Below are 14,249 nucleotides of genomic sequence, written 5' to 3' on the forward strand. Positions count from 1 at the left end.
GTCAAAAACCAAAATGTCGAACTTTCGATGTTAGAAAACCTCGACAGACACACCTTTTGGACCATCGGTTTCTCTGGCAGTTTTGTAGAGTTTTTAACGCTCTACATCCTGCTAGAACATTGTTTTCAAAAATACTCTTAACTTTCCGAGTTATGACCATTTGAAAGTTAAAGTCGTCCGGTGGGACTTCTTCCCGGGCACCTTCGGATCCATCAACCATATGCCTGGACTTAGTTTTCAATGATCTACGTTTTCCGCACACAGGCTATCGCGACCCTTAAAATTCTAAAAATTCGATACGCCCTACTAGGCACTGTTTGAAATTTTTTTATTCCGAAAACTCACTAGACTGTCTACAGTCAATATTGGTATTGGTTGGAATTCCTTTTACCAAATGCATTCAAACCACATAAAAGCCTATTTGGCCCAAAAGAACATTAAATTATCTTTCAAATGATACCCTACACGACCATGTACGCTTTGTGTACCTCGAGAAATTTCTGTAAGAAAAGTGTAAGTCTTCGGTTGAAAACTCCAACTGCACATATTTCAGTGTGGATGAATTTTAAACCCAATAAGTCAACCATTCGGCTCAATAGTACATGTGATTACCTTTCTAATGACACCCCATACGACCTGGTACGGCTCGCGTAACTGGAGAAATTTTTGTAAGAAAATTGCAATTTTTCGGTTTTTGATCACCTTTCACCAGCCACACAAACTTCGAAGAATTTTTTTGAAAGTGGTTTTGGCTTCTAGGGTCGAAGTCCTTTTTAGGCACATATAAAAAAGTCCACTGGAAAATGCGTCCGATTTCGGTAGGCTGTTTTTCAAAAGAATCCCTCACTACCTTCCCTGGCCTCCATCAATTCTGTTAAACAATTTTGAGCGAGCTTGAATATGGATAGAAAGACAGCTGCCAATATTCGTCCACCGCGAAAAATAGCAAATCGAACTTCAAGCCACCGCAGAACGTATTTGAATTGAGTCATATGGTTAAGAATTTCCATTTAATGTTTCAGATTGCTGAGAAAACGTGGAACTATCTGACGAAGAAAGGCAGTGAACCCTCTAACTGATTGGATTGGAAAAGAAATTATTAGTTTTCGGTTGTTGTTTATTGTTATCGCACATTCAATAAATGTTTCTACTTATGTGTGTCCATAGTCAATATTCGCAGAATTTTTCCTTCTTCATTTTATCAGACAAATCTTTACGGAGAGCAGTGACATTTTTGGTTAAATTAAACAATTAATCGATTTACTTGAACGTAATCGTTTCCGTTTGTATCTATTTTGTGTTCGACCTGCTTCAATTTTTGTTTTCTGATCAACACATAGCAGGTCCATAGAGTTAACGGTGCTAGTGCCAGGCCAACTGGTATTAAAAACAACAAAAACAGGCTTCGTACATCCGGCTCTGGCTCATCATTTTCGCTATCTACTGCATCCAGAACATTTAAATGAGCTTCTTGAAATTTGTATCCACCATAGTTCATGGCAACACAGCCGTAGAAACCGGAATCTTGCTCGGTGACACCATTCAGAATTAATTTACTCAAATAAACTCCGTCAGGTAGAAGCCTTTCGCCTGCCGATTCTAATGCAGCATAATAGTGTGACACACCATGGATGTCAGAATACTGAATAAGGTTTGCCGTATCGTTCAGTGAGGTGAGTGGTCCCTCTTGTCTCTTAAACCATGTTATGCTCGGTCGAATCAAACTGTTCACGCAGCATTGTAGAACTACTTGGGAGTCAGTCAGAGCGGTTTTATTTGTTGGTCCATCGGTAATTACTGGAGATGGGATGGTAGTATCTAGAAAATGAAAAATTATTTGATTGATGTCAACAACGGAAATTTTAATTTCTTCTAACGTTTAAAAACAAAAACTACATTATATCGTGCGGTTAATCGTGCGTACGAGATATAATTTTACGTTTTTTTTTTTTGGGTGAGATGTCGTTAGCCAAACGGCCGCTAACTTTAAATTCAACGGTAAAGTGAATGATAACTCTAAATTCGCACTAATAAATGCGTTGACATTGGTTTTACCGTTTAAAGTTAGCGACCGTTTGGCTAACGACCCCTAATATCTACAAAGATTTGATATTTTTGGTTGTTCGGTTGTTTTTGTATTTTAAGAGGTGAACCGCGTTATTAAACAAATTTAAAGCCAATTCCTGTGGTCAGTTTAAGAGAGATATCGCCAAATCTTCAGGTGATTTTTTTAACTTTGGGAACAAGCGGTCTCCGATTTTAATGAGTGATAGCTCGTTGGATTCGTCATTCAATTGTAAGAAACACGTATCTTTCACTTTTTCTAAAAAAAAATTGTTTTCTGTGAAAAGCAGGGGGTACCAAAAACAGTTTTTCGACAATAAATCGAAACAACAACTACCACAACACCCCATGCTCAGTTTCGTGGAACATCGAAGCTGCAGAGAAGGCGGACTCTCCGAACATTCACTACATTTTTAGTCGTAACTCTCGTGGATCTACTCGCACCAAGCGGTGCGTATACTTTACCTGTAGGTCTTTCCAAGGCCGACATTCGTACAACATTACAACAATTTAAAATCATTTTTTCTTGAGTTATTGTCGAAAAACTGTTTTCGGTATCCTCTGACATGTCTTCACTTTTGAACGCTTTTCACAGAAAACAATTTTTTTTGAGAAAAAGTGAAAGATACGTGTTTCCTAGAATTAAATGACGAATCCAACGAGCTATCACTCATTAAAATCGGAGACCGCTTGTTCCCCAATCACCTGAAGATTTGGCGATATCACTCTTAATCTCTTGGCTGATTTACTGCGATTTTTTATCTGTAGTACTGTAGTACAGGTAGGTTCATGGAAAACCCTAAAATTTCAGTAACGTGTTCTTCAGTTAGTGAAGTAAATGAACCATTCAGAAACAGCAAAAGTTCGAAATATATTAGTTAAATCTGGAACTTCTTTAGTTGAATCTGATTGTATTTGGTCCGAGATCTTTTACTTCATTTGTACTAACATTCTTTTTACTTTATTTTTCGTTAAGAATATTTTTATTGTCGTAGAAAGCGTCCTCTCCCGCACTAAACTTCCGATAAAAAATATGTTTAAGTGTTACAATTAAGTTTCATTACGAATCATTTAATTTCTTTTTACCATATAAGTGAAAGCTATTTGAAGCTTTTCGCATATTTTTGTCATTATTGTCGATAACAGACAAATAGCAGGTTCTGAAAGGTTATAATGGTTATAATCAATTTACAGATGGGAAAAAATAAGAAGGTACAATTAGATGTGAGTAGGCATAGCAAATAAAACCAGCCCATACTCAATGCCCACATTTTTTCCCAACCCATGCCCAATATACAGGACTATGCTAACCGTTTCTTTTTTAAGTTCAACTACTTTAATCATTCTAATCCTCGTATTTCTTCAAATCAAAAATATGTTTCAAATGATAATGCACTCTAGTCAAAAAAACTCAGAAGTCATTTGGGCGCCCATATTTTCTGAACTGACCAAGCCCACGAAAACTCTTATGCCCATGGGTGTGGGTAGCTCACTCACCTCTAGTACAATTACAACCCAATTTTCCTTATTCAATTTACCCACATGCATTACTGCATTACCAATAGTACGACATATACGTGTGGATGTGGATTGAATCAAATCACAGCACTGCTCCTAGCATGAAAACTAATAAGAGATACCGCTTAGGAGTGTTTGTATTGTATATGTTTTAACTCATACAACGAAAACAAGTAATATATCTTTGCAAAAGATACACAGTGCCTACTGTCTACTGTAATTTGATCAGCCTCCGAATATTTTCTATGTTTTTGCTCTGACAATATCAATTGAATTGTGATCGTTGAAAATGTAATTTATTTATTTTCTCACGCCGTAACGATCTAGCGAAAAAGTACGCTCCATAGATACTAGGTCCCACCTTTTGGGCGGGTCAGGTCCCTTGACTGACACTTTCCTAAATGTATTTTTGACGTATTCATGAAAACTCGTCACATTTAATACATATTTACTATATTAATGACTCCACGCAAATGACAGTAAAATTTGACAATTTTTTTTTCTGGGAAACCATCGAGGGTAAGGTGGAATAATTTTTGAGCTCTCAATTTTCTTAAAAATTTTCAATTTTCAAGATTTTCAATCAACCTCAAATCATAAATAAAATATGACTCGTGTACTTCCCACTCGTATGAGCTGTCTATTATTCTGTTTGATTGCCTTTTTGTTACATCAGAGCAGATGCGAAGGTTGTTTTGTGAATGTGGAGCGAGGACTTTTTCACAAAATAAAAAAGTGCGATAAATGTTCTTCTCTTACACTTTTTCGTAAAAAAAGGAAGTTCCCCGGTACTTAATATACCTTCACATGGTGACATGGTAATAAATGAACTTAATTAGTTTTTGATTCATCGTTAAAAATAACTCAGCTTACCAATATTTTCGGTAAATTGGTACCACTCTATAATGGTAAAGGGATTAAAAATATTTGTAAAAGGAGAAATTTATTGGTAGACCGAGAAAAAATAATCCCTCGATTTCCCATTCACAAAACCTTCAATCGTGAATAAAATGTCACGACTCGTGTGAATTACGGCCCTCGCTTCGCTCTGGCCGCAAACTTCACACTCGTAAAATTTTTACAGTATTCTCTTTGATTCATTTAATTCCATGTATTTAAAAAAAATCTTCAGAAATTAATTGAGATAATTCATCTTATTTGCCTGCAAAATTTTTTAATCAAAGTGTGCTAATTTGATAACAGGCATTTCGCTGGCGTAAGATCCGTAACATGTAGTTGTAAAGGGAGTAAAAAACTACTTACTTGATAAATGACAAACAATTTGATAGTCAACTATCAAATTTGATAGTCAACTATCAAATTTGATAGTCAAATATCAAATTTGATAGTCAACTATCAAGTTGTTAGTCAACTATCAAATTTGATAGTCAACTATCAAGTTGTTAGTCAAATATCAAATTTGATAGTCAACTATCAAGTTGTTAGTCAACTATCAAATTTGATAGTCAACTATCAAGTTGTTAGTCAAGTATCAAATTTGATAGTCAACTATCAAGTTGTTAGTCAACTATCAAATTTGATAGTCAACTATCAAGTTGTTAGTCGACTATCAAAGTCAACTATCAAATTTGATACTCAACTATCAAGTTGTTAGTCAACTATCAAATTTGATAGTCAACTATCAAGTTGTTAGTCAAATATCAAATTTGATAGTCAACTATCAAGTTGTTAGTCAACTATCAAATTTGATAGTCAACTATCAAGTTGTTAGTCGACTATCAAAGTCAAATATCAAATTTGATACTCAACTATCAAGTTGTTAGTCAACTATCAAGTTTGATAGTCAACTATCAAATTTGATAGTCAACTATCAAATTTGATAGTCAACTATCAAGTTGTTAGTCAACTATCAAATTTGATAGTCAACTATCAAGTTGTTAGTCAAATATCAAATTTGATAGTCAACTATCAAGTTGTTAGTCGACTATCAAAGTCAAATATCAAATTTGATAGTCAACTATCAAATTTGATAGTCAACTATCAAATTTGATAGTCAACTATCAAGTTGTTAGTCAAATATCAAATTTGATAGTCAACTATCAAGTTGTTAGTCGACTATCAAAGTCAAATATCAAATTTGATACTCAACTATCAAGTTGTTAGTCAACTATCAAAGTCAAATATCAAATTTGATACTCAACTATCAAGTTGTTAGTCAACTATCAAATTTGATAGTCAACTATCAAGTTGTTAGTCAAATATCAAATTTGATAGTCAACTATCAAGTTGTTAGTCGACTATCAAAGTCAAATATCAAATTTGATAGTCAACTATCAAATTTGATAGTCAACTATCAAATTTGATAGTCAACTATCAAGTTGTTAGTCAAATATCAAATTTGATAGTCAACTATCAAGTTGTTAGTCGACTATCAAAGTCAAATATCAAATTTGATACTCAACTATCAAGTTGTTAGTCAACTATCAAATTTGATAGTCAACTATCAAGTTGTTAGTCAAATATCAAATTTGATAGTCAACTATCAAGTTGTTAGTCAACTATCAAATTTGATAGTCAACTATCAAGTTGTTAGTCGACTATCAAAGTCAAATATCAAATTTGATACTCAACTATCAAGTTGTTAGTCAACTATCAAGTTTGATAGTCAACTATCAAATTTGATAGTCAACTATCAAATTTGATAGTCAACTATCAAGTTGTTAGTCAACTATCAAATTTGATAGTCAACTATCAAGTTGTTAGTCAAATATCAAATTTGATAGTCAACTATCAAGTTGTTAGTCGACTATCAAAGTCAAATATCAAATTTGATAGTCAACTATCAAATTTGATAGTCAACTATCAAGTTGTTAGTCAACTATCAAATTTGATAGGCAACTATCAAGTTGTTAGTCAAATATCAAATTTGATACTCAACTATCAAGTTGTTAGTCAAATATCAAATTTGATAGTCAACTATCAAGTTGTTAGTCAACTATCAAATTTGATAGTCAACTATCAAGTTGTTAGTCAAATATCAAATTTGATAGTCAACTATCAAGTTGTTAGTCGACTATCAAAGTCAAATATCAAATTTGATAGTCAACTATCAAATTTGATAGTCAACTATCAAATTTGATAGTCAACTATCAAGTTGTTAGTCAAATATCAAATTTGATAGTCAACTATCAAGTTGTTAGTCAACTATCAAATTTGATAGTCAACTATCAAGTTGTTAGTCGACTATCAAAGTCAAATATCAAATTTGATACTCAACTATCAAGTTGTTAGTCAAATATCAAATTTGATAGTCAACTATCAAGTTGTTAGTCGACTATCAAAGTCAAATATCAAATTTGATACTCAACTATCAAGTTGTTAGTCAACTATCAAGTTTGATAGTCAACTATCAAATTTGATAGTCAACTATCAAATTTGATAGTCAACTATCAAGTTGTTAGTCAACTATCAAATTTGATAGTCAACTATCAAATTTGATAGTCAGCTATCAAATTTACGATTTACACACATTACGCAACAAAATCAAATTTCATCAAAGTAATCTTTTGCGATTGAGGCTATAATCAACAGTGTAAAATCCTGTTTTTCTGGGATAGCTTCCAGATCCTTCGTCCCACATAGCCCATCTTCGAACTTAGCCTCGGTATTTTACTTCCACAAATTTCAAAAAAAGAATCATCCAAATTGGTTAAAAATTACTCAAGTTATCGTGCCCTCAACGATTTTTTGTTACCCACATTTAACGTTTTTCATACCATTTCATACATTTCAATCAGAGTGAACTTTTTTGTTACCCACATATTTCGGTATTTTCTGGTGTAAGACCCTGACTTTCAGTCAATGGAATAATTATAAAATATGAAATACACTTTCAAAATATGGTTATTTAATGATTGACAACTTACCACTTCCACTGTTACGCGAATATTCGAATATTATCTGAGATTCCATTCCAAAAGAGAACGCACAAGTTATAATTTGCAAAAATATCAACACCGTTCCATGCATCTTCCTTTCGACTCATTTTACGTAATTATGAACACAATTTATCTGCTTCTAATACTTCATACAATTTACAGTCAATAATTTTTAATATAGGGACTGTGGCAACCTATGGGAACACAAATTAATATAATCTTAGAGAATTATTTGAATTTTAAAAGTTTTTTTTTAATTTTTATTTATTTACACGACCGTAATTTTCGCATAAACTAAATACTCTGAAAGAAACGAAAATACTAAATTGTTTCATTCTCTTTTAAAAATTTTTTGTTGGTTACTTTTTAGTACCCAATTGTTTACAAACTGAAAATTAGAAGAAGAAAAAATCGAAGAAGAAAATCCGTTGTAAAAAAGACCAATTTAAATAAACAATTCAAATAAAGAATAAGAGATGAAACACAATCGGACCGAATTAGCCCAACAAAATGATGCGTGCGCATATCGTTTATGTTCAAATAAATAAATTTTAAATCAAGTTCAAATATTTACTAACTAATTAATTGGAAAACAACATAAACAATTCAGATGATTGCCAATTTATTATAGCACCTAATGGGAAAAATTTATTTTGATTTTTCTTTCTCAATGTGGAAAATCTTTTAAAGCTTCTTTTTTTGTTTTATTTACTTATATTTTGCTATACACAATGTTTCATCTCTAATGTGGTACATGGTTAAGCGTTTTTTTTTTAGTTATTTCTTCGTATACACCGCGAGGGGTGACGCACTTCCATTTAATCCATTTAATCCATTAAATCCATTTAATCCATTTAATCCATTTAATCCAAAAAAAAATTTTTAGTTTTACCGAAATAATTAGGCTACCCACCTGAAAAATTTGTAAAGTAATTGCGAAAAATAGATTTGCACGATCACCAGCTCGTTTAAGTACTCGTGAGGTAAAGGAATTTTTTTTTTGTTAAAAATGGTATTAAATTTATTTAATCCATTTGATCCATTTAATCCATTTAATCCACTTTACACCAAAAACTCCTAAAAGTGGATTTTTTTCGCTTTTTAACATTGTAGTATGAGTTGTAGTACGTGGTTCGATCAAAATCAACAATTTTTAAGACTTTTACAGTATTTTGTAAAATGAAGTTTTTTCGTATTTAATCCATTTAATCCAATTTTTATTCCATTTAATCCATTAAATCCATTTAATCCATTTAATCCATTTAATCCATTAAATCCATTTAATACCATTTAATCCATTTAATCCATTTAATCCATTTAATATAGAAGTGAGTTACCCCTCGATACACCGTGTTAAGGTGTTATTTGGCCGTGATATTCACCACGCGCATTTTTTTTTATTTAGTTCAACATGATGGAGAATTTTCTATTTTTGCATGGACCGGAAATTGCAATTTTTCGGGAGCATTCTCTGTCACTTGCCATTTATTTAATTGAAATTAAGGTCACACTAATTAAAGCGGAAAATTGTTGGAACATGTATCGTTTCATTTTAATGATTTCTAATTGCTACAGGGCCTAGTTTTAGGTAAATCGATTTTCTGCTAAAATTTTGATAAAAATTTGCGAGAATTTTCCAAACTTTCCGGAATTTTCCAGATTTTTGCAAAGTTTGAGAGAAATTTCCAAACTTTTGTAGTTTTGGAAAGTGATAAGTAAATTTTCTTGAGATAAAAAATTAAAAAATTAATTTCCCAAAAATAGTCACTGAAATGCATGCTGAACTCTCTCTCTCTTTTTTCTGTTGGTCATGGTCACGGTTAACCAATTTGACGAAGATAAATTATAAATTTAAAATAATTTGTTTACGTACTCCTGTCCGACATATTTTCCTAAGTATTTTTCCGATTTGGTTGCAATACCATTTCCAAATTAAATTTATTTTCGTTGGAGCGACTTATACGAAGCTTATTGGTTTTTATATCACTAATATCGGTTCACCGGCAGGATTTTTGCAACTGAAAATTATGTTGGAATGAAATTATAAAAGGCTACACACTCTGACTGATTTCACTGGTCTACCTACTGAATCCGAACGAACACTCACATTTTTCTTTTTCAAACCACATAAATTGAAATTATATATTTATCTATCTGCTCAGATAGTGAATTGAATGGAACATTTCACCTCGCATTTTACACTATTTGAATAATAACTCTAACAATTTTTTTTGCTTCACACAAAGCAATTACGAATATCGGTTGAGTATTGCTGATAAATTTTAAGTAAAATATTTTTGTTTGCCCATGTACAATCTTCAAATGATAACACCCATATGTGCATGTAGAAACACACTTTTTTGTTCGTTATAATATTTATACGATAGCAGATATAAATTGATAAGAATAAAATCGATAGAATTATATTTTGGCTACCTTTTCGATTTAGATTTTTATGGCCATAGACTTTTATTGCTGAAAACAATCATTTATCTTCATATTTATGTGGTGCTTCGGTGTTTCGTTCTGGTATAAATTAGATTGTGACAGTTTAAGTAACTAATAAAAATTGTCTCTTAATTGATACTTTGATTAAGCCCTATAATAATTTACGACCGATGTTTTGTGATAATCTCGTTGCATTGATTAATTATTCTGGGAAATTCTCTTCATGCTGATCAATAATTGATGCAAGGATTTTCTTCACTTTCATCAATTGCTAACAAAACAATGGCTCAAGCTCAAATGCTCTCTTTCATTTCACAACTTCCTTTATTTTATTTTCCTTTTCAATAGCAAACTTACATGCCAAACGTTGTTGTTCCTTTTTTTTTAAGGATAGTTGTTTATCTACAAGTAGGTGAACGCGCACGGAGGCCTCCGTTGGGCCCATTGTGCTACTATTGAGATTTCGTTTAAGCATACGCTGTGCCAAGGAACCTTCCTGTACTCACAATGTAGTTCAGAATGTCCTTCGGTTGCATATGTTTAACGGACTGATAATTGATGGTGTAACCGCCTAGATGCTTACTTCTGTTCATGATGTAAGCGGGGCAATTGCACAAGAAATGTTCAGCCGTATCCGAATGATGACCGCATTGGTCACAACTCGGATCTGATCGTTTTCCAATTTTAGTAAGATGGGTGTTGAAGCCGTAATGTCCTGTAGCAACACTTGTGAATAGTTTTAATCTGGTGCGGCTAACATTAATCAGATATTTTGAGTTTCTGTTATTTATACGAATGCAATGTTTAGCTTGTCTACAGGAGTGTAAGTTATTCCAATGTTGTTGGAATTTCTCTTGTTTTAGCGTCGATAACTGCCGTTTTATTATAGACGGTGGGACACCAGTGGCGGGTTCGGGTCCTGTGAAATTGTCTTCCGCTGCCGCTTTAGCAAGCGTGTCTGCCTTTTCATTACCCTCAATGCCGGAGTGGGCTGGGACCCACAGTAACTTTATGTTGTAGATGTTTGCGACTCGGTTGACCAAATTCCAGCATTCCAGCGATAGTGCGGAATTTTGTGTATGTGATCGAAGTGTCTTTAGGGCTGCTTGGCTGTCCGAGCATATATAGATAGGTTCATCACTCAGATTGCTATCTAGCAGTGAGTGACATGCTGCTATGATCGCCCGTAGTTCCGACAGAAATATGGTGGTAAATTTACCAAGCGGGATAGAGATTTCCGTGTTCAACTTAGCACAGTGCATTCCTGCGCCGGCCGAGTCCCGAATGACAGAACGGTCAGTAAATAGGACGATACCCTGTCTGGGTGGAAGTTCTCCCTTGAGCCAAATTTCTCTCTCTGGTATGACTACTTCGAACTTTTTGTCGAAGGTAAATGTTTTAGGGATTTTGTCAGATGGCATGGTGAGTTGGGAGTGCTTTATAAGCTTCGAACCAGCTTTTGGAATGTCCCGTCTGTTCAATAGCGCAGCCAGCCTGAAGAGCAATTCTGCTCATGACCTTTACAGCTTCTACTTGTATTAGGATGTGCAGAGGAGGCAGGTTTAATATGACTTCCAACGCGTCTGTCGGCGTAGATTTCCAAGCACTTGTGATCGATCTACATGCTAGCCTTTGGAATTTCTTAAGTCTATTTTGAACATGTTTTAGCTTGCCTATATGGTTCCAGACGAAACCAGTTTCTTACAGATCTAAATTGTAAAAATTTAAAAAATTATTATGGAACAATAGTGACGTCCACATCCGCAGGGTATGGAGTTCGACAAAATGAGACAGCCTGTAGGTATAGGAAATATAAGGACACATGGGGAATATTGTGTAGATGTTCTATCCATAACCACTCAACGGTCTCAATTTATTTGGCTTTGACGAAATATTGAAATCCTCAGGTCAAGTTCGAAAATGGGTGATATCGGTTCAACCATCAGGTAGTAGTTCTCATAAGAAGCCTTTTCTGCTCCTTGTTAACACAACAACTAGAGTAATTCTCAACCGATTTAAATAAAACGTTTGGTGGAGAATGGAATTAATTCCTGAGGTTAGGTTCCAAGATAGATTATGTTAGTCTAACGAACAAGCTGATGTTGCTAACATAATTTTTGTATCTGTTTCAATAGTATTTTTCTTGTTATGTGACTTTGCATTGTAAACAAAACCGAATAAATAGAACAAAAATTTACGAGTGTGAAGTTTGTGACCAGAGCGAAGCAAGGACCGCAAATCACACGAGTTTAAGCTTCATTAGTGTATAGACAACGGATCAAAGATTTTCAATGAAACTAACCAGAATTAAATCTTCCATGAGAGAATTATTAGACCGTGATTTAGGTGTGGATTGGAATAGTCAACCAGTAATCAGAGAAGCAAAGATGCTTGCAGAAAATTTTTGATTCTCTGATTACAGGGCGATGCTTCAGTTGTTGTGTAGTAAATCCAGTTTGCAGAACTTTTAGAATAAACTGTGGCTCACCCAACTCACCATATGTGATAAAAGTGTGCCGTCAATACCATGCATTATAAGCTCCAATTGCAGAAGAAGCAAACCAGTTTCGTTTCAAAATAATTTAAATTTATTTCGTTGCGCAAATAAAAAGCTGCGTAATCATTACAAGAAATTCCACAATGAAGGTCATTTTTACAGTTCTGCTCTGGAATGAAATATTATTTTTAAAAATAGATAATGTCCCTCCCTTCCATCGTTCACTCTAGTTAGTCAACTTTTTTGCATTCATCACTCTTGTTGGTGCCATCTGTGCTATCCTGGATCAATTCTCCATTGTTCCCATTGGTTTCGTTGTTCTCGGCGGTCGTCGCTAAACTTTTCTTCATCGGAAACGGGCACTGGCCACCAGCACATTGAAACGGAAATTCGGGCTTCTTATTTTCGACAACATTGCCATGCTCATCTTTCACTGCCCACGGATTCCAGTAACGCAAAACAATGGGTTGAATGAAGCGATGCCAAATAAATAACAGGACGGGTATTATGAAACACGGTACACAAACCATTTTATTTCTACGAAGTAAATAACGTTTGGATGACTATCTTTGGTAACGTTTTAAGCGATGCTAATACTTAAGGCAAAGAAACCAAAAATACTGTCTTTATTTTCGACAGAGAATTAATTCTTTTTCTATGTTTTGATGGTTTTTGATCATCACTTAAATTTAAAGAAATGTCACTCTCCGAACTATTCTTTTATTGAAGACATTCAACTTGGTTTTCGTGATCCACATAATCAGATTGACTTCGTCTGACAGCGGTTCAAAAGGAAAATCATAATTTATTAGTAGGACGTACTTTTGCTTGAAGTGCATTGGTAGTGCTTAAGTAGTATGTCCTTCTAAAGACACACATTGAGTATTTTTTTGATATATTTCATTTAGATGAGGCGACATAACTACACAGTCAATATCGTCAGGAACGATATTATCGTTTTTTGGACGATAGTATCGTTTTTTAGACGATACTATCGTCTAAAAAATGATATTATCGTCCAAAAAAATTTCATCCAGGACGATAATATCGTCTAAAATTATAAATTTTAAAATATTTTCAGGACGATGTTATCGTTTTCTTGACGATATTATCGTTTCAAAAAACGATAATATCGTTTTTAAACGATAATATCGTTTTTTTGGACGATACTATCGTTTTTTTGATGATACTATCGTCTAAAAAACGATATTATCGTTCAAAAAACGATAATATCGTTTTTTTGACGATAATATCGTCCTGGATGAAAATATCAGCTGGACGATATTATCGTTATTTTCTTTTTCTGAACAAATTTATCGTTATTTTGGACGATATTATCGTCCTGGGCGATAATTTTTGGGACGATAATATCGATCTGGACGATAGTATCGTCCAGAACGATAATATCGTTTTTAATTAATTTATTTTTTTAAATTTGAGATGATAATATCGTCCAGGACGATAATATCGTTTTTAATTTATTTAAAATAAAAATTCTAGACGATAATATCGTCCTGGGCGATATTATCGTTCTGGATGGTTGTTGAAGACGAAACACAAAATCTTGTAGATAAACACCTTTTTATAGACGGCAAATATATATTAAAAATTGGTTCATTTGGTTCCGTAAATTTAAATTTTATAATAGAAAAATTACACAGACTAATTATGAGACGATGCGAGAAAAAAAATTAACTCCTAAGTTCCGACACCATTCCGGCGCCCGGCTCGCATTGCGGCCCTCCGCTTCGCTCCGGGGCAATGGGCCGGATCGCTCGGCGTGTTAAAACGCCTTTTATGTACAATCAAAGTTGCTATTCATT

At 33.8% G+C, this 14,249-nt stretch overlaps 2 protein-coding genes across 5 annotated transcripts; both read right to left on the reverse strand.

Annotated features, from left to right (window-relative positions):
• Positions 1-1,099: 1,099 nt before the first annotated feature.
• LOC119070315 (fibroblast growth factor receptor-like 1) lies at positions 1,100-9,770 on the reverse strand. Of its 4 annotated transcripts, XM_037174582.1 has the most exons (4): positions 9,564-9,770; positions 9,355-9,499; positions 7,470-7,675; positions 1,100-1,818 (listed from the first exon to the last, which is right to left on the reverse strand). In XM_037174582.1, the coding sequence occupies exons 3-4, from the start codon at positions 7,570-7,572 to the stop codon at positions 1,244-1,246; spliced, it is 678 nt and encodes a 225-aa protein (XP_037030477.1). In that variant the 5' UTR covers positions 7,573-7,675; positions 9,355-9,499; positions 9,564-9,770; the 3' UTR covers positions 1,100-1,243. The 4 variants fall into 4 exon arrangements, with proteins under 4 accessions (XP_037030477.1, XP_037030476.1, XP_037030475.1 ...); XM_037174581.1 differs by lacking the exon at positions 9,355-9,499 and having other exon boundaries at positions 9,589-9,770; XM_037174580.1 differs by having other exon boundaries at positions 9,355-9,580.
• Positions 9,771-12,504: 2,734 nt separating this feature from the next.
• On the reverse strand, positions 12,505-13,140 carry LOC119070316 (UPF0729 protein AAEL015238). Its single transcript, XM_037174585.1, has one exon. It carries the CDS (start codon positions 12,954-12,956, stop codon positions 12,657-12,659), a length of 300 nt encoding a protein of 99 aa, XP_037030480.1. The 5' UTR covers positions 12,957-13,140; the 3' UTR covers positions 12,505-12,656.
• Between the last annotated feature and the right edge of the window lie 1,109 nt (positions 13,141-14,249).

The sequence above is a fragment of the Bradysia coprophila genome, assembly GCF_014529535.1.
Source record: "Bradysia coprophila strain Holo2 chromosome X unlocalized genomic scaffold, BU_Bcop_v1 contig_766, whole genome shotgun sequence".
Classification (NCBI taxonomy): domain Eukaryota; kingdom Metazoa; phylum Arthropoda; class Insecta; order Diptera; family Sciaridae; genus Bradysia; species Bradysia coprophila.

Excerpts from the sequence above, each read along its gene's own strand:
- LOC119070315 (XM_037174581.1), bottom strand. The coding sequence starts at position 7,572 with ATGCATGGAACGGTGTTGATATTTTTGCAAATTATAACTTGTGCGTTC. Across the intron at positions 1,819-7,469 it reads TTCGCGTAACAGTGGAAGTG|ATACTACCATCCCATCTCCA; the intron begins GTAAGTTGTCAA and ends TTCATTTTCTAG.
- LOC119070316 (XM_037174585.1), bottom strand. The coding sequence starts at position 12,956 with ATGGTTTGTGTACCGTGTTTCATAATACCCGTCCTGTTATTTATTTGG.